We start from the raw sequence: 26,150 nt of genomic DNA, 5'->3' as shown, positions 1-26,150 counted from the left end.
ACTCGGTTTATATCACAATACCTACATTTAGAGCCGGTTATTCATTCAGCCTAATGAGAAACTGTAGAACAGACTCGGTTTTCTATCACAATACCTACATTTAGAGCCGGTTATTCATTCAGTCTAATGAGAAACTGTAGAACTGACTCGGTTTATATCACAATACCTACATTTAGAGTCGTTATTCATTCAGTCTAATGAGAAACTGTAGAACGGACTCGGTTTATATCACAATACCTACATTTAGAGCCGGTTATTCATTCAGCCTAATGAGAAACTGTAGAACGGACTCGGTTTATATCACAATACCTACATTTAGAGTCGGTTATTCATTCAGCCTAACGAGAAACTGTAGAACGGACTCGGTTTATATCACAATACCTACATTTAGAGTCGGTTATTCATTCAGTCTAACGAGAAACTGTAGAACGGACTCGGTTTATATCACAATACCTACATTTAGAGTCGGTTATTCATTCAGTCTAATGAGAAACTGTAGAACGGACTCGGTTTATATCACAATACCTACATTTAGAGCCGGTTATTCATTCAGCCTAATGAGAAACTGTAGAACGGACTCGGTTTATATCACAATACCTACATTTAGAGTCGGTTATTCATTCAGCCTAATGAGAAACTGTAGAACGGACTCGGTTTATATCACAATACCTACATTTAGAGCCGGTTATTCATTCAGTCTAATGAGAAACTGTAGAACGGACTCTGTTTATATCACAATACCTACATTTAGAGTCGGTTATTCATTCAGTCTAATGAGAAACTGTAGAACAGACTCGGTTTATATCACAATACCTACATTTAGAGCCGGTTATTCATTCAGTCTAATGAGAAACTGTAGAACGGACTCGGTTTATATCACAATACCTACATTTAGAGCCGGTTATTCATTCAGTCTAATGAGAAACTGTAGAACGGACTCGGTTTATATCACAATACCTACATTTAGAGCCGGTTATTCATTCAGCCTAATGAGAAACTGTAGAACAGACTCGGTTTATATCACAATACCTACATTTAGAGTCGGTTATTCATTCAGTCTAATGAGAAACTGTAGAACGGACTCGGTTTATATCACAATACCTACATTTAGAGTCGGTTATTCATTCAGCCTAACGAGAAACTGTAGAACGGACTCGGTTTATATCACAATACCTACATTTAGAGTCGGTTATTCATTCAGTCTAACGAGAAACTGTAGAACAGACTCGGTTTCTATCACAATACCTACATTTAGAGCCGGTTATTCATTCAGCCTAATGAGAAACTGTAGAACGGACTCGGTTTATATCACAATACCTACATTTAGAGTCGGTTATTCATTCAGCCTAACGAGAAACTGTAGAACGGACTCGGTTTATATCACAATACCTACATTTAGAGTCGGTTATTCATTCAGTCTAATGAGAAACTGTAGAACAGACTCGGTTTTCTATCACAATACCTACATTTAGAGCCGGTTATTCATTCAGCCTAATGAGAAACTGTAGAACGGACTCGGTTTATATCACAATACCTACATTTAGAGTCGGTTATTCATTCAGTCTAATGAGAAACTGTAGAACGGACTCGGTTTATATCACAATACCTACATTTAGAGCCGGTTATTCATTCAGTCTAATGAGAAACTGTAGAACGGACTCGGTTTATATCACAATACCTACATTTAGAGTCGGTTATTCATTCAGTCTAATGAGAAACTGTAGAACGGACTCGGTTTATATCACAATACCTACATTTAGAGCCGGTTATTCATTCAGCCTAATGAGAAACTGTAGAACAGACTCGGTTTATATCACAATACCTACATTTAGAGCCGGTTATTCATTCAGTCTAATGAGCAACTGTAGAACGGACTCGTTTTATATCACAATACCTACATTTAGAGTCGGTTATTCATTCAGCCTAACGAGAAACTGTAGAACGGACTCGGTTTATATCACAATACCTACATTTAGAGTCGGTTATTCATTCAGTCTAATGAGAAACTGTAGAACAGACTCGGTTTATATCACAATACCTACATTTAGAGCCGGTTATTCATTCAGCCTAATGAGAAACTGTAGAACGGACTCGGTTTATATCACAATACCTACATTTAGAGCCGGTTATTCATTCAGTCTAATGAGAAACTGTAGAACGGACTCGGTTTATATCACAATACCTACATTTAGAGCCGGTTATTCATTCAGCCTAATGAGAAACTGTAGAACGGACTCGGTTTATATCACAATACCTACATTTAGAGCCAGTTATTCATTCAGTCTAATGAGAAACTGTAGAACGGACTCGGTTTATATCACAATACCTACATTTAGAGTCGGTTATTCATTCAGTCTAATGAGAAACTGTAGAACAGACTCGGTTTATATCACAATACCTACATTTAGAGTCGTTATTCATTCAGCCTAATGAGAAACTGTAGAACGGACTCGGTTTATATCACAATACCTACATTTAGAGTCGTTATTCATTCAGCCTAATGAGAAACTGTAGAACAGACTCGGTTTATATCACAATACCTACATTTAGAGCCGGTTATTCATTCAGCCTAATGAGAAACTGTAGAACAGACTCGGTTTATATCACAATACCTACATTTAGAGTCGGTTATTCATTCAGTCTAATGAGAAACTGTAGAACGGACTCGGTTTATATCACAATACCTACATTTAGAGTCGGTTATTCATTCAGTCTAATGAGAAACTGTAGAACGGACTCGGTTTATATCACAATACCTACATTTAGAGTCGGTTATTCATTCAGCCTAACGAGAAACTGTAGAACGGACTCGGTTTATATCACAATACCTACATTTAGAGTCGGTTATTCATTCAGTCTAACGAGAAACTGTAGAACGGACTCGGTTTATATCACAATACCTACATTTAGAGTCGTTATTCATTCAGTCTAACGAGAAACTGTAGAACGGACTCGGTTTATATCACAATACCTACATTTAGAGCCGGTTATTCATTCAGTCTAATGAGAAACTGTAGAACAGACTCGGTTTATATCACAATACCTACATTTAGAGCCGGTTATTCATTCAGCCTAATGAGAAACTGTAGAAAAGACTCGGTTTATATCACAATACCTACATTTAGAGCCAGTTATTCATTCAGTCTAATGAGAAACTGTAGAACGGACTCGGTTTATATCACAATACCTACATTTAGAGTCGGTTATTCATTCAGTCTAATGAGAAACTGTAGAACAGACTCGGTTTATATCACAATACCTACATTTAGAGTCGGTTATTCATTCAGTCTAATGAGAAACTGTAGAACGGACTCGGTTTATATCACAATACCTACATTTAGAGTCGGTTATTCATTCAGTCTAATGAGAAACTGTAGAACAGACTCGGTTTATATCACAATACCTACATTTAGAGTCGGTTATTCATTCAGCCTAATGAGAAACTGTAGAACGGACTCGGTTTATATCACAATACCTACATTTAGAGTCGTTATTCATTCAGCCTAATGAGAAACTGTAGAACAGACTCGGTTTATATCACAATACCTACATTTAGAGCCGGTTATTCATTCAGCCTAATGAGAAACTGTAGAACAGACTCGGTTTATATCACAATACCTACATTTAGAGTCGGTTATTCATTCAGTCTAATGAGAAACTGTAGAACGGACTCGGTTTATATCACAATACCTACATTTAGAGTCGGTTATTCATTCAGTCTAATGAGAAACTGTAGAACGGACTCGGTTTATATCACAATACCTACATTTAGAGTCGGTTATTCGTTCAGCCTAACGAGAAACTGTAGAACAGACTCGGTTTATATCACAATACCTACATTTAGAGTCGGTTATTCATTCAGTCTAATGAGAAACTGTAGAACGGACTCGGTTTATATCACAATACCTACATTTAGAGTCGGTTATTCATTCAGTCTAATGAGAAACTGTAGAACGGACTCGGTTTATATCACAATACCTACATTTAGAGTCGGTTATTCATTCAGTCTAATGAGAAACTGTAGAATGGACTCGGTTTATATCACAATACCTACATTTAGAGTCGGTTATTCATTCAGTCTAATGAGAAACTGTAGAACAGACTCGGTTTATATCACAATACCTACATTTAGAGTCGTTATTCATTCAGCCTAATGAGAAACTGTAGAACGGACTCGGTTTATATCACAATACCTACATTTAGAGTCGTTATTCATTCAGCCTAATGAGAAACTGTAGAACAGACTCGGTTTATATCACAATACCTACATTTAGAGCCGGTTATTCATTCAGCCTAATGAGAAACTGTAGAACAGACTCGGTTTATATCACAATACCTACATTTAGAGTCGGTTATTCATTCAGTCTAATGAGAAACTGTAGAACGGACTCGGTTTATATCACAATACCTACATTTAGAGTCGGTTATTCATTCAGTCTAATGAGAAACTGTAGAACGGACTCGGTTTATATCACAATACCTACATTTAGAGTCGGTTATTCGTTCAGCCTAACGAGAAACTGTAGAACAGACTCGGTTTATATCACAATACCTACATTTAGAGTCGGTTATTCATTCAGTCTAATGAGAAACTGTAGAACGGACTCGGTTTATATCACAATACCTACATTTAGAGTCGGTTATTCATTCAGTCTAATGAGAAACTGTAGAACGGACTCGGTTTATATCACAATACCTACATTTAGAGTCGGTTATTCATTCAGTCTAATGAGAAACTGTAGAATGGACTCGGTTTATATCACAATACCTACATTTAGAATGGGCGGAGCCTAGAGAGGGTGACTTACTTTAGTTCTAAGCTGCTGAATGTCTTTATGTATGTATGTCTATTTTTTAGAGCACTCTGAGGCCCATGCATCCTCAGGCTCTCCATGCTAGTGCGGCCGGTTTGCTGCCCACTCCGTCCATTGCTGTCCAGATCCCTTCTGCCAAGGTGAGAGAGCAAAACTGTAACGGGGTAACGGTCAGTGAAGGGCTGGAGGTCAGGGAACCAGCCTTTTGACAGGAAGGTCGCCGGTTTGATCCCCTGAGCCTACAGTACGTGACTGAGGTGACACCTAACCCCAACTGCTCCCCGGCGCTGTGGATAGGCCTGCCCACCGCCCGATTTACAAGAACTAATTCCATCTTACAGCAGTTTAGCTCCGCCCATTTCATCTTACAGCATCTTGGCCCCGCCTATTCATCTGACAGCACGTTAGCCCCACCCATTCAGCCTACAACGTCTAAGCCACGCCCATTCTGCCTACAGCAGCTAAGCCCCACCCATTCATGCTAAAATTGAAAAAGGAGTGTTTAAGCTTGGACTCTTGTTTGAATTCAGCCAATCAGAACAGAGCTCATTGGCTTTCTGTCTTAAAGGGACAGTAACAAAAATGGCTTCTTTACTTCTGAGGGATAAAGAGAAGTTGGAAAATAATCTAATTAAGCATCAGGCACAAAAATGAAACCACAGGAAATGTAGGCTTTGGGCTCTTTAGTGCCGGGACGTAAGTATGATTAGTCAGGTTAGAGACAGTATGTGGTAGCCTTTAGATGGTGTGTGGTAGTCTTAAGACAGCATGTGGTAATCTTTAGACGACTGCAGTAGTCTTTAGACAGTGTGTGGCAGTCTTTAAATGGCTGCTGTTGTCTTCAGACAGTGTGTGGCATGCTTTAGACAGCTGCAGTAGTCTTAGGCAGTGTGTGGCAGGCTTTAGGCGGCTGCAGTCATCTTTAGACAGTGTGTGGCAGTCTTTAAATGGCTGCAGTAGTTTTTAGACAGTGTGGCAGTCTTTAAATGGCTGCAGTAGTTTTTAGACAGTGTGTGGCAGTCTTTAAATGGCTGCAGTACTGTTTAGACAGTGTGTGGTAATCTTTAGACGGCTGCAGTAGTCTTTAGACAGTGTGTGGTAATCTTTAGACGGCTGCAGTCTTTAGACAGTGTGTGACAGTCTTTAAATGGCTGCAGTACTGTTTAGACAGTGTGTGGTAATCTTTAGACGGCTGCAGTAGTCTTTAGACAGTGTGTGGTAATCTTTAGACGGCTGCAGTCTTTAGACAGTGTGTGACAGTCTTTAAATGGCTGCAGTAGTCGTTAGACAGTGTATGGCAGTCTTAAGATGGCTGCAGTAGTCTTTAGACAGTGTGTGGCAGTCTTTTGATGGTGTCCAGTAGCCTATAGACTGCTGCAGTAGTCTTTAGACAGTGATTGGCCGTCCTTAGACGGCTGCAGTAGTGTTCAGACGGTGTCTGGTAGCCTATAGACGGCTGCAGTAGTCTTTAGACAGTGTGTGGCTGTCTTTAGATGGCTGCAGTAGTCTTTAGACGGTGTCCGGTAGCCTATAGACGACTGCAGTAGTCTTTAGACAGTGTGTAGTAGTCTTTAGATAGCTGCAGTAGTCTTTAGACGGTGTCCGGTAGCCTATAGACATCTGCAGTAGTCTTTAGACAGTGTGTGATAGTCTTTAGACGGTGTCTGGTAGCCTTAGATGGCTGCAGTAGTCTTTAGACGGTGTCTGGTAGCCTATAGACGGCTGCAGTAGTCTTTAGACAGTGTTTTGTAGTCTTTAGACGGTGTCTGGTAGCCTATAGACGGCTGCAGTAGTCTTTAAACAGTGTGTAGCAGTCTTTAGACGGCTGTAGTAGTATTTAGACAGTGTCCTGTAGCCTATAGACGACTGCAGTAGTCTTTAGACAGTGTGTAGTAGTCTTTAGACGGTGTCTGGTAGCCTATAGATGGCTGCAGTAGTCTTTAGACAGTGTGTAGTAGTCTTTAGATGGTGTCTGGTAGCCTATAGACAGCTGCAGTAGTCTTTAGACAGTGTGTAGTAGTCTTTAGACAGCTGCAGTAGTCTTTAGACAGTGTGTAGTAGTCTTTAGACAGTGTGTAGTAGTCTTTAGACGGCGTCCGGTAGCCTATAGACGGTAGTTCAGGCGGCTCATCTTACATGTGAGATTGTATAATGTTCCAAAATTTGGACTCATTTCGAGTGAAGTCAGAGATTTGCACCCTGAGTGGAAATGACAGAGTCAGTCTGTGTGGTTCTGTTCAGCTGTTTGTAAGAGGAAAATACCAGCAGATAAGAGTGTTCAGACAGTTTGAGGACATGGAGAAGGCTGAGTGGAGGCCGGTGTGGTTTATCCGGACTCTGAGTGCATTGTGTAGGGGAGCCGTTTGGTCAGTGAGTCACTGTGTTACGTCAACTGTTCTTGGCCAGCACTCTGGGCGGTCCGACATATCTGGAAAGGATGGGAACACCCATCCCTTCAGCCCAGCAGCTTCTTTATATTCAACTTAACTACTAATAAATCTGTATCTACTATTTGTGGTGAAAGGTGAGAGAGCACCAGTTTTACTGTTTTGGGTACCGGTAAAACTGTAACGGGGTAACGGTCAGTCGAGGGCTGGAGGTCAGGGAACCAGCCTTTTGACAGGAAGGTCGCCGGTTTGATCCCCTGAGCCTACAGTACGTGACTGAGGTGTCCCTGAGCAAGACACCCAACCCCCAACTGCTCCCCGGGCGCTGTGGATAGGGCTGCCCACTGCTCTGGGCAAGTGTGCTCACTGCCCCCTAGTGTGTGTGTGTGTGTGTGTGTTTGTGTGTGTGTGCTCACTAGTGTGTATGTGGTGTTTCACTGCACGGATGGGTTAAATGCGGAGGTGAAATTTCCCTGTTGTGGGACTAATAAGGGCCACTTAATCAAATAATTAAATTTACTAGAACTTATACCAGCTTACAGCAGTTTAGCCCTGCCCATTCTTCCTACAGCAGTTAAGCCCCGCCCATTCAGCCTACAGCAGTTTAGCCCCGCCCATTCAGCACAGAGCTGTTTAGCCCCACCCATTCAGCCTACAGCAGTTAGCCCCGCCCATTCAGCCTACAGCAGTTTAGCCCCGCCCATTCAGCCTACAGCAGTTTAGCCCCACCCCTTTATGCTGAAATTATAAGGAATATTTAAGCTTGGACTTTTGTTTGAATTCAGCCAATCAGAACAGAGCTCATTGACTTTCTGTCTTAAAGTGACATTAACAAAAATTGCTTCTTTACTTCTGTGGGATAAAGAGAAGTTGGAAAATAATCTAATTAACATCAGGCACAAAAATGAAACCACAGGAGATGTAGGCTTTGGGCTTTTTAGTGCCGGGACGTAAGTATGATTAGTCAGACTGTGGCTGTGGTGTTTGCTGGAGTGTGGGATACGGTTTGCCGACTAATGTTATAGAACGCCAGAGTTCTTGGATATGATCTCTGTCAGTAGCTCAGTGTCTTTAAGAGAACAGTGGTCCCTCTTTACAGCAGCAGGTCATTAATTGCTGCGGTCAGCGCTGAAATATTTGTCCACTTTGTTTGTTATAATCGTCTTAGCCACAGCAGACTAACAGAGTTCACTTAGTGTAGGCGTTCTGTCCTTCAGCAGAGGGCAGCAGGTCAGGGAGCCTGTTTAACAAGGTCACTGGTTTTGGCTGATGCACTGGGTGGTCTGGCGGATGTGGATAAGAGCAGCACTCAGTTAAAGATAGATTAGAAAGAACAAGTACCAGCTTGTGAGAGATAAAAAAAAATTAGCAAAAGTACAAAAACGTATTGTTTCCACTCAAAGAACAAACAGTTATGTAGAATTAAAGTAACAACAAAGCAAAAACAAAACATGAACACGGTGTAAATTATTTGGAATGATTATCATTATATCAATAATGAATGCTCTGATTCAGTAACTGTGGGCTGATATCTGATATTTTTCCACTGATGCCGATACATAAACTTTCATAAATATATAAATTGGCACCAAGTCTACCTGGATCAGCACTTTTGCATACAGTTGTACAAGAGACGTGACGTTCTATAACATATAACATTTTAAACAAGATCTGAATGTTACGTTTAAAGTCGATGTAAAAACTGATAAAATTTTTATTTAATAATTACAACTCAGGAGATTTTTTGTGACCCTCAATTTGGGAACTTCTGCACAAAATGACGTTGAATGTTTAATTCTATTGAATTCATATGAGTGTACCGTACTGCCCATGCAATCTGCTGCGCTGTGCAGAGCCTCTCATTCTATGTGCAGTAGTCTTTAGACGGTGTGTGGCAGATTTTAGACGGCTGCAGTAGTCTTTAGACAGTGTATGGTAATCTTTAGACGGCTGTAGTAGTCTTTAGACCGTGTATGGTAATCTTTAGACGGCTGCAGTAGTCTTTAGACAGTGTATGGTAATCTTTAGACGGCTGCAGTAGACTTTAGACAGTGTACGGTAATCTTTAGATGGCTGTAGTAGTCTTTAGACAGTGTATGGTAATCTTTAGATGGCTGCAGTAGTCTTTAGACAGTGTATAGTAATCTTTAGATGGCTGTAGTAGTCTTTACACAGTGTATGGTAATCTTTAGACGGCTGCAGTAGTCTTTAGACCGTGTATGGTAATCTTTAGACGGCTGCAGTAGTCTTTAGACAGTGTATGGTAATCTTTAGACGGCTGCAGTAGTCTTTAGACAGTGTATGGTAATCTTTAGACGGCTGCAGTAGTCTTTAGACAGTGTATGGTAATCTTTAGATGGCTGTAGTAGTCTTTAGACAGTGTATGGTAATCTTTAGACGGCTGCAGTAGTCTTTAGACAGTGTATGGTAATCTTTAGACGGCTGTAGTAGTCTTTAGACAGTGTATGGTAATCTTTAGATGGCTACAGAAGTCTTTAGACAGTGTATGGTAATCTTTAGATGGCTGTAGTAGTCTTTAGACAGTGTATGGTAATCTTTAGACGGCTGCAGTAGTCTTTAGACAGTGTATGGTAATCTTTAGACGGCTGCAGTAGTCTTTAGACAGTGTATGGTAATCTTTAGACGGCTGCAGTATTCTTTAGACAGTGTATGGTAATCTTTAGACAGCTGCAGTAGTCTTTAGACAGTGAATGGTAATCTTTAGATGGCTGCAGTAGTCTTTAGACAGTGTATGGTAATCTTTAGATGGCTGCAGTAGTCTGTAGACAGTGTACGGTAATCTTTAGATGGCTGTAGTAGTCTTTAGACAGTGTATGGTAATCTTTAGATGGCTGTAGTAGTCTTTAGACAGTATACGGTAATCTTTAGATGGCTACAGTAGTCTTTAGACAGTGTATGGTAATCTTTAGACGGCTGCAGTAGTCTTTAGACAGTGTATGGTAATCTTTAGATGGCTGCAGTAGTCTTTAGACAGTGTATGGTAATCTTTAGATGGCTGTAGTAGTCTTTAGACAGTGTATGGTAATCTTTAGATGGCTGCAGTAGTCTGTAGACAGTGTACGGTAATCTTTAGATGGCTGTAGTAGTCTTTAGACAGTGTATGGTAATCTTTAGATGGCTGTAGTAGTCTTTAGACAGTATACGGTAATCTTTAGATGGCTACAGTAGTCTTTAGACAGTGTATGGTAATCTTTAGACGGCTGCAGTAGTCTTTAGACAGTGTACGGTAATCTTTAGATGGCTGCAGTAGTCTTTAGACAGTGTATGGTAATCTTTAGATGGCTACAGTAGTCTTTAGACAGTGTATGGTAATCTTTAGATGGCTGCAGTAGTCTTTAGACAGTGTATGGTAATCTTTAGATGGCTGTAGTAGTCTTTAGACAGTGTATGGTAATCTTTAGATGGCTGTAGTAGTCTTTAGACAGTGTATGGTAATCTTTAAATGGCTGCAGTAGTCTTTAGACAGTGTATGGTAATCTTTAGATGGCTGTAGTAGTCTTTAGACAGTATGGTAATCTTTAGACGGCTGCAGTAGTCTTTAGACAGTGTATAGTAATCTTTAGACAGCTGCAGTAGTCTTTAGACAGTGTATGGTAATCTTTAGACGGCTGCAGTAGTCTTTAGACAGTGTATGGTAATCTTTAGATGGCTGTAGTAGTCTTTAGACAGTGTATGGTAATCTTTAAATGGCTGCAGTAGTCTTTAGACAGTGTATGGTAATCTTTAGACGGCTGCAGTAGTCTTTAGACAGTGTATGGTAATCTTTAGATGGCTGTAGTAGTCTTTAGACAGTATGGTAATCTTTAGATGGCTGCAGTAGTCTTTAGACAGTGTATGGTAATCTTTAGATGGCTGTAGTAGTCTTTAGACAGTGTATGGTAATCTTTAGATGCTGTAGTAGTCTTTAGACAGTGTATGGTAATCTTTAGACGGCTGCAGTAGTCTTTAGACAGTGTATGGTAATCTTTAGATGGCTGTAGTAGTCTTTAGACAGTGTATGGTAATCTTTAGATGGCTGCAGTAGTCTGTAGACAGTGTACGGTAATCTTTAGATGGCTGTAGTAGTCTTTAGACAGTGTATGGTAATCTTTAGATGGCTGTAGTAGTCTTTAGACAGTATACGGTAATCTTTAGATGGCTACAGTAGTCTTTAGACAGTGTATGGTAATCTTTAGACGGCTGCAGTAGTCTTTAGACAGTGTACGGTAATCTTTAGATGGCTGCAGTAGTCTTTAGACAGTGTATGGTAATCTTTAGATGGCTACAGTAGTCTTTAGACAGTGTATGGTAATCTTTAGATGGCTGCAGTAGTCTTTAGACAGTGTATGGTAATCTTTAGATGGCTGTAGTAGTCTTTAGACAGTGTATGGTAATCTTTAGATGGCTGTAGTAGTCTTTAGACAGTGTATGGTAATCTTTAAATGGCTGCAGTAGTCTTTAGACAGTGTATGGTAATCTTTAGATGGCTGTAGTAGTCTTTAGACAGTATGGTAATCTTTAGACGGCTGCAGTAGTCTTTAGACAGTGTATAGTAATCTTTAGACAGCTGCAGTAGTCTTTAGACAGTGTATGGTAATCTTTAGACGGCTGCAGTAGTCTTTAGACAGTGTATGGTAATCTTTAGATGGCTGTAGTAGTCTTTAGACAGTGTATGGTAATCTTTAAATGGCTGCAGTAGTCTTTAGACAGTGTATGGTAATCTTTAGACGGCTGCAGTAGTCTTTTGACAGTGTATGGTAATCTTTAGATGGCTGTAGTAGTCTTTAGACAGTATGGTAATCTTTAGATGGCTGCAGTAGTCTTTAGACAGTGTATGGTAATCTTTAGATGGCTGCAGTAGCCTTTAGACAGTGTATGGTAATCTTTAGATGCTGTAGTAGTCTTTAGACAGTGTATGGTAATCTTTAGATGCTGTAGTAGTCTTTAGACAGTGTATGGTAATCTTTAGACGGCTGCAGTAGTCTTTAGACAGTGTATGGTAATCTTTAGATGCTGTAGTAGTCTTTAGACAGTGTATGGTAATCTTTAGACGGCTGTAGTAGTCTTTAGACAGTGTATGGTAATATTTAGATGGCTGTAGTAGTCTTTAGACAGTGTATGGTAATCTTTAGATGGCTGCAGTAGTCTTTAGACAGTGTATGGTAATCTTTAGATGGCTACAGTAGTCTTTAGACAGTGTATGGTAATCTTTAGATGGCTGCAGTAGTCTTTAGACAGTGTATGGTAATCTTTAGATGGCTGTAGTAGTCTTTAGACAGTGTATGGTAATCTTTAGACGGCTGTAGTAGTCTTTAGACAGTGTATGGTAATCTTTAGACGGCTGCAGTAGTCTTTATCTAGTGTATGGTAATCTTTAGACGGCTGCAGTAGCCTTTAGACAGTGTATGGTAATCTTTAGATGGCTGCAGTAGCCTTTAGACAGTGTATGGTAATCTTTAGATGGCTGTAGTAGTCTTTAGACAGTGTATGGTAATCTTTAGATGGCTGTAGTAGTCTTTAGACAGTGTATGGTAATCTTTAGATGGCTGCAGTAGTCTTTAGACAGTGTATGGTAATCTTTAGATGGCTGTAGTAGTCTTTAGACAGTGTATGGTAATCTTTAGATGGCTACAGTAGTCTTTAGACAGTGTATGGTAATCTTTAGATGGCTCTAGTAGTCTTTAGACAGTGTATGGTAATCTTTAGATGGCTGTAGTAGTCTTTAGACAGTATACGGTAATCTTTAGATGGCTACAGAAGTCTTTAGACAGTGTATGGTAATCTTTAGATGGCTGCAGTAGTCTTTAGACAGTGTATGGTAATCTTTAGACGGCTGCAGTAGCCTTTAGACAGTGTATGGTAATCTTTAGATGGCTGTAGTAGTCTTTAGACAGTGTATGGTAATCTTTAGATGGCTGCAGTAGTCTTTGGACAGTGTATGGTAATCTTTAGACGGCTGCAGTAGTCTTTAGACAGTGTATGGTAATCTTTAGATGGCTGTAGTAGTCTTTAGACAGTGTATGGTAATCTTTAAATGGCTGTAGTAGTCTTTAGACAGTGTATGGTAATCTTTAGATGGCTGCAGTAGTCTTTAGACAGTGTATGGTAATCTTTAGATGGCTGTAGTAGTCTTTAGACAGTGTATGGTAATCTTTAGACGGCTGTAGTAGTCTTTAGACAGTGTATGGTAATATTTAGATGGCTGCAGTAGTCTTTAGACAGTGTATGGTAATCTTTAGATGGCTGTAGTAGTCTTTAGACAGTATGGTAATCTTTAGATGGCTGCAGTAGTCTTTAGACAGTGTATGGTAATCTTTAGATGGCTGTAGTAGTCTTTAGACAGTGTATGGTAATCTTTAGACGGCTGCAGTAGTCTTTAGACAGTGTATGGTAATCTTTAGATGGCTGCAGTAGTCTTTAGACAGTGTATGGTAATCTTTAGATGGCTGTAGTAGTCTTTAGACAGTGTATGGTAATCTTTAGATGGCTGCAGTAGTCTTTAGACAGTGTATGGTAATCTTTAGATGGCTGTAGTAGTCTTTAGACAGTGTATGGTAATCTTTAGATGACTGCAGTAGTTTTTAGACTGTGTGTGGCAGTTTTTAGATGGCTTAGTAGTCTTTAGACAGTGTATGGTAATCTTTAGATGGCTGCAGTAGTCTTTAGACAGTGTATGGTAATCTTTAGACGGCTGCAGTAGTCTTTAGACAGTGTATGTAATCTTTAGATGACTGCAGTAGTTTTAAGACTGTGTGTGGCAGTTTTTAAATGGCTTAGTAGTCTTTAGACAGTGTATGGTAATCTTTAGATGACTGCAGTTTTTAGACTGTGTCCGGTAGCCTTTAGACGGATGCAGTAGTCTTTTGACGGTGTCCGGTAGTCTTTAGACGGCTTCGGTAGTCTTTAGACAGTGTATGGTAATCTTTAGACGGCTGCAGTAGTCTTTTGACGGTGTCCGGTAGCCTTTAGACGGCTGCGGTAGTCTTTTGATGGTGTCCGGTAGCCTTTAGATGGCTTCAGTAGTCTTTTGACGGTGTCCGGTAGCCTCTAGACGGCTGCAGTGGTCTTTTGACGGTGTCCGGTAATCTTTAGACGACTTCAGTAGTCTTTAGACAGTGTATGGTAATCTTTAGATGACTGCAGTATTTAGACTGTGTCCGGTAGCCTTTAGACGGCTTCAGTAGTCTTTTGACGGTGTCCGGTAGCCTTTAGACGGCTGCAGTAGTCTTTTGACGGTGTCCGGTAGCCTATAGACGGCTGCAGTAGTCTTTAGACGGTGTCCGGTAGCCTATAGACGGCTGCAGTAGTCTTTTGACGGCGTCCGGTAGCCTATAGACGGCTGCAGTAGTCTTTAGACGGTGTCCGGTAGCCTATAGACGGCTGCAGTAGTCTTTAGACAGCCTTTAGACAATGTTTTGTAGTTTATCTCTGTCCTTCATTAGACTAAACAGAACTGCTGACCAAAACACAACACGCAGCTCTACACTGCCCTCCGGTGGAGTCGCAAGTTCAGGCGGCTCATCTTACATGTGAGATTGTATAATGTTCCAAAATTCTGACTCATTTCGAGTGAAGTCAGAGATTTGCACCCTGAGTGGAAATGACAGAGTCAGTCTGTGTGGTTCTGTTCAGCTGTTTGTAAGAGGAAATACCAGCAGATAAGAGTGTTCAGACAGTTTGAGGACATGGAGAAGGCTGAGTGGAGGCCGGTGTGGTTTATCCGGACTCTGAGTGCATTGTGTAGGGGAGCCGTTTGGTCAGTGAGTCACTGTGTTACGTCAACTGTTCTTGGCCAGCACTCTGGGCGGTCCGACATATCTGGAAAGGATGGGAACACCCATCCCTTCAGCCCAGCAGCTTCTTTATATTCAACTTAACTAATAATAAATCTGTATCTACTGTTGTGGGGTTGGACAAACTGGTCCAAATCCCATTATACCAGTTTATATCACAATACCTACATTTAGAGTCGGTTATTCATTCAGCCTAACGAGAAACTGTAGAACGGACTCGGTTTATATCACAATACCTACATTTAGAGTTGGTTATTCATTCAGTCTAACGAGAAACTGTAGAACGGACTCGTTTTATATCACAATACCTACATTTAGAGCCGGTTATTCATTCAGTCTAATGAGAAACTGTAGAACGGACTCGGTTTATATCACAATACCTACATTTAGAGTCGGTTATTCATTCAGTCTAATGAGAAACTGTAGAACAGACTCGGTTTATATCACAATACCTACATTTAGAGTCGGTTATTCATTCAGCCTAATGAGAAACTGTAGAACGGACTCGGTTTATATCACAATACCTACATTTAGAGTCGGTTATTCATTCAGCCTAATGAGAAACTGTAGAACGGACTCGGTTTATATCACAATACCTACATTTAGAGCCAGTTATTCATTCAGTCTAATGTGAAACTGTAGAACGGACTCGGTTTATATCACAATACCTACATTTAGAGCCGGTTATTCATTCAGTCTAATGAGAAACTGTAGAACGGACTCGGTTTATATCACAATACCTACATTTAGAGTCGGTTATTCATTCAGCCTAATGAGAAACTGTAGAACGGACTCGGTTTATATCACAATACCTACATTTAGAGTCGGTTATTCATTCAGCCTAATGAGAAACTGTAGAACGGACTCGGTTTATATCACAATACCTACATTTAGAGTCGGTTATTCATTCAGCCTAATGAGAAACTGTAGAACGGACTCGGTTTATATCACAATACCTACATTTAGAGTCGGTTATTCATTCAGCCTAATGAGAAACTGTAGAACGGACTCGGTTTATATCACAATACCTACATTTAGAGTCGGTTATTCATTCAGCCTAATGAGAAACTGTAGAACGGACTCGGTTTATATCACAATACCTACATTTAGAGTCGGTTATTCATTCAGCCTAATGAGAAACTGTAGAACGGACTCGGTTTATATCACAATACCTACATTTAGAGCCGGTTATTCATTCAGTCTAATGAGAAACTGTAGAACGGACTCGGTTTATATCACAATACCTACATTTAGAGTCGGTTATTCATTCAGTCTAATGAGAAACTGTAGAACGGACTCGGTTTATATCACAATACCTACATTTAGAGTCGGTTATTCATTCAGTCTAATGAGAAACTGTAGAACGGACTCGGTTTATATCACAATACCTACATTTAGAGTCGGTTATTCATTCAGTCTAATGAGAAACTGTAGAACGGACTCGGTTTATATCACAATACCTACATTTAGAGTCGGTTATTCATTCAGCCTAATGAGAAACTGTAGAACGGACTCGGTTTATATCACAATACCTACATTTACAGTCGGTTATTCATTCAGTCTAATGAGAAACTGTAGAACGGACTCGGTTTATATCACAATACCTACATTTAGAGTCGGTTATTCATTCAGTCTAATGAGAAACTGTAGAACGGACTCGGTTTATATCACAATACCTACATTTAGAGTCGGTTATTCATTCAGTCTAATGAGAAACTGTAGAACGGACTCGGTTTATATCACAATACCTACATTTAGAGTCGGTTATTCATTCAGCCTAATGAGAAACTGTAGAACTGACTCGGTTTATATCACAATACCTACATTTAGAGTCGGTTATTCATTCAGCCTAATGAGAAACTGTAGAACGGACTCGGTTTATATCACAATACCTACATTTAGAGTCGGTTATTCATTCAGTCTAATGAGAAACTGTAGAACGGACTCGGTTTATATCACAATACCTACATTTAGAGTCGGTTATTCATTCAGTCTAATGAGAAACTGTAGAACGGACTCGGTTTATATCACAATACCTACATTTAGAGCCGGTTATTCATTCAGCCTAATGAGAAACTGTAGAACGGACTCGGTTTATATCACAATACCTACATTTAGAGTCGGTTATTCATTCAGTCTAATGAGAAACTGTAGAACGGACTCGGTTTATATCACAATACCTACATTTAGAGTCGGTTATTCATTCAGCCTAATGAGAAACTGTAGAACGGACTCGGTTTATATCACAATACCTACATTTAGAGCCGGTTATTCATTCAGTCTAATGTGAAACTGTAGAACGGACTCGGTTTATATCACAATACCTACATTTAGAGTCGGTTATTCATTCAGCCTAATGAGAAACTGTAGAACGGACTCGGTTTATATCACAATACCTACATTTAGAGTCGGTTATTCATTCAGCCTAATGAGAAACTGTAGAACGGACTCGGTTTATATCACAATACCTACATTTAGAGTCGGTTATTCATTCAGCCTAATGAGAAACTGTAGAACGGACTCGGTTTATATCACAATACCTACATTTAGAGTCGGTTATTCATTCAGCCTAATGAGAAACTGTAGAACGGACTCGGTTTATATCACAATACCTACATTTAGAGTCGGTTATTCATTCAGTCTAATGAGAAACTGTAGAACGGACTCGGTTTATATCACAATACCTACATTTAGAGTCGGTTATTCATTCAGTCTAATGAGAAACTGTAGAACGGACTCGGTTTATATCACAATACCTACATTTAGAGTCGGTTATTCATTCAGTCTAATGAGAAACTGTAGAACGGACTCGGTTTATATCACAATACCTACATTTAGAGTCGGTTATTCATTCAGTCTAATGAGAAACTGTAGAACGGACTCGGTTTATATCACAATACCTACATTTAGAGTCGGTTATTCATTCAGTCTAATGAGAAACTGTAGAACGGACTCGGTTTATATCACAATACCTACATTTAGAGTCGGTTATTCATTCAGCCTAATGAGAAACTGTAGAACTGACTCGGTTTATATCACAATACCTACATTTAGAGTCGGTTATTCATTCAGCCTAATGAGAAACTGTAGAACGGACTCGGTTTATATCACAATACCTACATTTAGAGTCGGTTATTCATTCAGTCTAATGAGAAACTGTAGAACGGACTCGGTTTATATCACAATACCTACATTTAGAGTCGGTTATTCATTCAGTCTAATGAGAAACTGTAGAACGGACTCGGTTTATATCACAATACCTACATTTAGAGCCGGTTATTCATTCAGCCTAATGAGAAACTGTAGAACGGACTCGGTTTATATCACAATACCTACATTTAGAGTCGGTTATTCATTCAGTCTAATGAGAAACTGTAGAACGGACTCGGTTTATATCACAATACCTACATTTAGAGTCGGTTATTCATTCAGCCTAATGAGAAACTGTAGAACGGACTCGGTTTATATCACAATACCTACATTTAGAGTCGGTTATTCATTCAGCCTAATGAGAAACTGTAGAACGGACTCGGTTTATATCACAATACCTACATTTAGAGTCGGTTATTCATTCAGTCTAATGAGAAACTGTAGAACGGACTCGGTTTATATCACAATACCTACATTTAGAGTCGGTTATTCATTCAGCCTAATGAGAAACTGTAGAACGGACTCGGTTTATATCACAATACCTACATTTAGAGTCGGTTATTCATTCAGCCTAATGAGAAACTGTAGAACGGACTCGGTTTATATCACAATACCTACATTTAGAGTCGGTTATTCATTCAGTCTAATGAGAAACTGTAGAACGGACTCGGTTTATATCACAATACCTACATTTAGAGTCGGTTATTCATTCAGTCTAATGAGAAACTGTAGAACGGACTCGGTTTATATCACAATACCTACATTTAGAGTCGGTTATTCATTCAGTCTAATGAGAAACTGTAGAACGGACTCGGTTTATATCACAATACCTACATTTAGAGTCGGTTATTCATTCAGTCTAATGAGAAACTGTAGAACAGACTCGGTTTATATCACAATACCTACATTTAGAGCCGGTTATTAATGCGTTCCAGTGCCATATTAATCAGAAATGTGTTGCTTTCTGTTGAATTTATTAGAGTTGTGCCAAATCCAACCCCCTGCCAGCGCCGCTGAGTGACAGTAAACAGTCTTTAATGTTGTTGTGCTGTGAGCTGATAAAGCTGTTGTATGTCTGCAGACCTTCCGTCTCTGCTCTGCTGTTTGACCGTTTACTTTAACCCTGGCCATATGTTAAAGGTTTCTTTGTCTTTTCTCTGTTTGTTTTTGGCCAGGCTGGCTTGCCGTATGCCCACCCACCCAGGCCAGCCTCCCCAGGAGCGTTCACACACACGGCCCCCCCACAGTCAGCGCACGCGGTGAGTTCTGCTGGACGCCAGCCGTAAAGCCCGGCCTACACTACACCATTACACCGGGTTTAGGCTGAGGCTAAATACTGGATCAGTACCGGCAGTAGACGACACTGATACTCAGATGATTTCTGACATGCAGTGTCAAATATCTCACATTGATAAATATTAATAATTAGCTACTTTTGACTTTAACTACTGTTAACTTAAAAACATCTATATGAATTTCGATGCTCTTCTTAAGAATAAAAAAAAGCACTTTATTTGAAAACATAACATTTTTTGTCATTAGAATAAATACAAGTATAAATAGAGTAAAATTGCTGTACAGTGAGAGTAAACACAAAAAACAACAATACAGTAGAAACCCTATATAACAATTATTGCAAATAAACATAAGTATAGTAAAATCTTTGTGTAACAGAATAAATGTAATTAAAGAAATACAGTAAAATTGCTAAAAAATATTAAAATAAATGTGCATATATATACATATATATATATAAAAGCACAAATAAACATAAATGCTGTATGCAAGTAAAGATAAATACAATATAAATGCTGTATAACTTTGTAATACACGAATAATATAAATACAATAAAAACACTGTAAAATAGCGGAATAAACACAAACAAATATGAATACAGTAAAAACGCCGTAAAATAGCGGAATAGACACAAACAAATATGAATACAGTAAAAACGCCGTAAAATAGCGGAATAAACACAAACAAATATGAATACAGTAAAAACGCCGTAAAATAGCGGAATAGACACAAACAAATATGAATGCAGTAAAAACGCCGTAAAATAGCGGAATAGACACAAACAAATATGAATACAGTAAAAACGCCGTAAAATAGCGGAATAGACACAAATAAATATGAATGCAGTAAAAACGCCGTAAAATAGCGGAATAGACACAAACAAATATGAATACAGTAAAAACGCCGTAAAATAGCGGAATAGACACAAACAAATATGAATGCAGTAAAAACGCCGTAAAATAGCGGAATAGACACAAACAAATATGAATACAGTAAAAACGCCGTAAAATAGCGGAATAGACACAAACAAATATGAATGGAGTAAAAACGCCGTAAAATAGCGGAATAGACACAAATAAATATGAATGCAGTAAAAACGCCGTAAAATAGCGGAATAGACACAAATAAATATGAATGCAGTAAAAACGCCGTAAAATAGCGGAATAGACACAAACAAATATGAATGCAGTAAAAACGCCGTAAAATAGCGGAATAGACACAAATAAATATGAATGCAGTAAAAACGCCGTAAAATAGCGGAATAGACACAAACAAATATGAATGCAGTAAAAACGCCGTAAAATAGCGGAATAGACACAAACAAATATGAATGCAGTAAAAACGCCGTAAAATAGCGGAATAGACACAAACAAATATGAATGCAGTAAAAACGCCGTAAAATAGCGGAATAGACACAAACAAATATGAATGCAGTAAAAACGCCGTAAAATAGCGGAATAGACACAAACAAATATGAATGCAGTAAAAACGCCGTAAAATAGCGGAATAGACACAAACAAATATGAATGCAGTAAAAACGCCGTAAAATAGCGGAATAGACACAAACAAATATGAATACAGTAAAAACGCCGTAAAATAGCGGAATAGACACAAACAAATATGAATGCAGTAAAAACGCCGTAAAATAGCGGAATAGACACAAACAAATATGAATACAGTAAAACGCCGTAAAATAGCGGAATAGACACAAATAAATATGAATACAGTAAAAACGCCGTAAAATAGCGGAATAGACACAAACAAATATGAATACAGTAAAAACGCCGTAAAATAGCGGAATAGACACAAATAAATATGAATACAGTAAAAACGCCGTAAAATAGCGGAATAGACACAAACAAATATGAATACAGTAAAACGCCGTAAAATAGCGGAATAGACACAAATAAATATGAATACAGTAAAAACGCCGTAAAATAGCGGAATAGACACAAATAAATATGAATACAGTAAAAACGCCGTAAAATAGCGGAATAGACACAAATAAATATGAATACAGTAAAAACGCCGTAAAATAGCGGAATAGACACAAACAAATATGAATACAGTAAAAACGCCGTAAAATAGCGGAATAGACACAAACAAATATGAATGCAGTAAAAACGCCGTAAAATAGCGGAATAGACACAAACAAATATGAATGCAGTAAAAACGCCGTAAAATAGCGGAATAGACACAAACAAATATGAATACAGTAAAAACGCCGTAAAATAGCGGAATAGACACAAACAAATATGAATACAGTAAAAACGCCGTAAAATAGCGGAATAGACACAAACAAATATGAATGCAGTAAAAACGCCGTAAAATAGCGGAATAGACACAAACAAATATGAATGCAGTAAAAACGCCGTAAAATAGCGGAATAGACACAAATAAATATGAATACAGTAAAAACGCCGTAAAATAGCGGAATAGACACAAACAAATATGAATACAGTAAAAACGCCGTAAAATAGCGGAATAGACACAAACAAATATGAATACAGTAAAACGCCGTAAAATAGCGGAATAGACACAAACAAATATGAATGCAGTAAAAACGCCGTAAAATAGCGGAATAGACACAAACAAATATGAATACAGTAAAAACGCCGTAAAATAGCGGAATAGACACAAACAAATATGAATACAGTAAAAACGCCGTAAAATAGCGGAATAGACACAAACAAATATGAATACAGTAAAAACGCCGTAAAATAGCGGAATAGACACAAACAAATATGAATACAGTAAAAACGCCGTAAAATAGCGGAATAGACACAAACAAATATGAATGCAGTAAAAACGCCGTAAAATAGCGGAATAGACACAAACAAATATGAATACAGTAAAACGCCGTAAAATAGCGGAATAGACACAAACAAATATGAATACAGTAAAAACGCCGTAAAATAGCGGAATAGACACAAACAAATATGAATACAGTAAAAACGCCGTAAAATAGCGGAATAGACACAAACAAATATGAATACAGTAAAACGCCGTAAAATAGCGGAATAGACACAAACAAATATGAATACAGTAAAACGCCGTAAAATAGCGGAATAGACACAAACAAATATGAATACAGTAAAAACGCCGTAAAATAGCGGAATAGACACAAACAAATATGAATACAGTAAAACGCCGTAAAATAGCGGAATAGACACAAACAAATATGAATACAGTAAAACGCCGTAAAATAGCGGAATAGACACAAACAAATATGAATACAGTAAAACGCCGTAAAATAGCGGAATAGACACAAACAAATATGAATACAGTAAAACGCTGTGTAACATTAGAGTAGATGCAAATGAACGCAGTAACGGCTTGATGAGATTCTGTCAGCAGCCCCAGATTTCAGGGGTCTGGATCTTCAGCAGAGCACTGGACTGTTTAACCGTCTGCGTGGTCCGTATCTCAGAGCATCTCATGCAGCCTCTGTTCATGTGCGACTGTAAAACCTCGGCGGTTTAAGTGGCGTCTTCGTTTATTCCTGCCTCCTTAATTGGCTGTTTCTGAGCTGATCTGACGTGTCGTGTATGTTTCTCTGTTTTCATCAGGCCACGTTCCAGAGCTCCTCCCAGCCGCCGCCCCGCCACACCTACCTCTCTCACAGCCAGTCGGGACAGAGGTTCTATCACCATGGCAAATAGCCGGCCTACCAGGTGGCGGAGATTTAGATTCGGGTGTGACTCACTCCAGCTTCAGCACGTCACAGCCACACAGTACCGTGGTTCCGCTTTAGCGTAGAGAACGTTTACGATGATAATTAATCAGCATGAGGACAAACGTCTGTTAGCTTCATACTTCATTACTGCATCCACTAACATTCGCTCTCATACCGTCAGCGGGCAGGAGCTTCGAAGGAGAACTTCACTGTTTGTCCTCCTGATCTCCGTCTGCTGTCCCTGTAGATCAGACAGTAACTTCAACACATTCCACTGAGCGTCAGTACCATCAAACTAGCGCATCATAGGGGTCAATGGGCCGGTGCTGAACTCGTGCCGAACACGTATTTTCACAGAATTAATTTTTTATGATTTATTTAGTTGAAATTTAAAAAATGAAGCCGAAGTCATGCAAAAAAAGACTATTAACGTGAAATTTAGATTAAAAATAATCTGTTTAATATGAATATTAGTTGATATTTAAATGTAAATAATAGCATTAAAATATTTTTAGTCCTTTGGGAAGAAAAGTCATGTAGGGCGACCACACATTAATAAAAAATAAAAACATTTAAATGTTAAGACTACTGAAGGGGTGCTAACCAACCTGTGTACTCGGACCCTCGTATAAACCTTCGTCCTTGAGCTCAAGGTTATACGTACTTTTAATGTTTTATTTCACTTTAATATTTAATTTTAATTCAAGTAGATGATCATTAATGTAATAATAATAACACAGGTTTGTAGTTTTTCTGGGGTCGCACCGCCTGACTGAGCCGAACCAGCGACTGAAAACTGACCGTTTTTTTCTGTATTTTTAAAAAAGGCTGGTACTTTTTATTTTTGAGGGTCAGTAAAGATCAATGCCCACTTTTTCTTAAGAGCATGACAGAATAAAAGTCCTTTGTTTTTGGTTGCGCCGTGTGACATTTAATGGAATCAGAATTTACAAATGAAAGTTTTTCAAAACTTTTAATAAGCTGCACGACTCTGCAACATTTTGTGGTTTCAAGGTTGTCGATCATAAAATCAAACTATTTTATTTAAAATTTAATTTATTTAAATCTTAATTATACTTTTTGGTTGGTGGGTGGACGGTCACACCACCTGACATTTTTAGACAGTCGCACTGTGTCACTTTATATAAATGCCTAGAATAATTTTAATGAATTAATTAAATTTAAATAAATGTTTGAAATTATTTAATATTTAATGCACTAAAATGCATTATCAAAAGGGGGTCATTGTGTGATGATGGCATACGTCACAAAGTTTAATTAAAATTAATAACACTTAGTGAATTTAAATTAGAATTGATTTATTTAATAGGAAATCAAAGGCCTGGTTTGTTCAGACGTGGGACTAGTTTTCCCAGAGGTCGGAATCTGTGGTGATGCATTATTTTTCAGAGGCTCCGCCTCCTGGTCGCCATGGATACTAGAAATCTTAATAAAAGTGAAAGAAATCAGGGCTGCTTTTGCCAGTTCGCTCTAACAGAATTGAAAATTTTCAGCCTCACATGTTATTGGAATGGATGGAATTCAGCAGCTGCCCATTGACTTCCAATGAAAGTGTTTATGCCAAGCTCAGGGAAACGTACGGAAATAGTTGTCTGTGGTATTTAACTGTACGTTACAGAGAAAGTAAGAAGAGATCAGGAGGAAAAAATACTGAAATATCCCTTTATGTTATCAGTGCAGTGACTTCTGTTTGATGTTCTTATGTTCAGCAGTCGTGCCAAATAAGAAATACTGACAATAACAATAAACACAAGCTTAGTGAGACACACAGTAGAGACTGAAGGGCAGTTTTTACGCTGAAAGGCGTAACAGCTGTGGACGCTCGGCCGTGTGGGATCGCAGCATCTCCTGCTTTATTCATTTTAAGGGTGAGTGAAGCTCTCAGGGCACTTTGTGTAGATACTGATAAATTCCCCAACACACATGGCCATGAACACACGGGGAGGAAGAGTTATTTTCCTAAAAATAAAAACAAAACAATATTTTAATTTAATTAAAATGTGATATTTTTAACTCAGTTTGACAAATTTGCACTTAAATAGATCTTACACCACGATAATAAACCAGTATGAGGAAAAATTACACATTGATTTTGCTCCTGTCGTCTGAAATAGAGCGTGAACACACACACACACAGACACACACACACAGACACACACACACACAGACACACACACACACACACAGACACACTCTCTCTCACACACACAGACACACACACACACACACACACACACACAGACACACACACACACACACAGACAGACACACACACACACACACACACACACACTCGCTCTCACACACACACACACAGACAGACAGACACACACACACAGACAGACAGACACACACACAGACACACACAGACAGACACACACACAGACACTCATAGACACACACAAACACACATACATACACACACTCTCACACACACACACACATACACACACAGACAGACACACTCACACATACACACACACACAAACACACACTCTCTCACACACACACACACACACTCTCAGACACACACACACACACATACACACACACAAACACACAGACACACACACAGACAGACACACACATACACAAACACACACACAGACAGACACACACTCACACATACACAAACACACATACATACACTCACACACACACACACTCACTCACACAGACACACACTCACACAGACACACACACAGACAGACAGACACACATACACAAACACACATACACAAACACACACTCTCACACACACACACACACACCTGGAACAGAGACTGTATTTATGTAATGTTTTCTGGAGGCGCGCAATAAAAGACAAACTGCTAATGATCAATAACGGACTGATTTTGTAACAGCGTCTTTGGGGAAAGGGGGATTTTTGTGGATTATATCTGTGGGAGTGCCTCTTCACCCTGTAGAGGAAAAAATCCCCCGTTTTTCCTCCTTCTGGCTTTCTGGAAGCAGTTTATCAAATACTGACTTAAATATTGACTTACTAGCTAA

The 26,150-nt window shown here is 39.0% G+C and overlaps 1 protein-coding gene across 2 annotated transcripts in view; it reads left to right on the top strand.

The window, feature by feature from the left end:
- The window catches only part of gps2 (G protein pathway suppressor 2), a 39,840-nt gene extending 14,620 nt beyond the window's left edge, over window positions 1-25,220 (top strand). Inside the window, exons 10-12 of one of the 2 annotated variants that reach the window (XM_037533675.1) lie at window positions 4,859-4,954; window positions 19,320-19,403; window positions 23,011-25,220. In XM_037533675.1, coding sequence (XP_037389572.1) covers window positions 4,859-4,954; window positions 19,320-19,403; window positions 23,011-23,103 — 273 coding nt within the window. In that variant the 3' untranslated portion in view covers window positions 23,104-25,220. The remainder of the gene's footprint in view (window positions 1-4,858; window positions 4,955-19,319; window positions 19,404-23,010) is intronic. The other variant, XM_037533676.1, reaches the window with a different exon arrangement.
- The last annotated feature ends 930 nt before the right edge of the window (window positions 25,221-26,150 follow it).

Source organism: Pygocentrus nattereri, chromosome 23 (genome assembly GCF_015220715.1).
Source record: "Pygocentrus nattereri isolate fPygNat1 chromosome 23, fPygNat1.pri, whole genome shotgun sequence".
NCBI lineage: Eukaryota > Metazoa > Chordata > Actinopteri > Characiformes > Serrasalmidae > Pygocentrus > Pygocentrus nattereri.
Note: the sequence above shows the minus strand (reverse complement) of the source record. Positions and strands in the feature narration are given on the sequence as shown.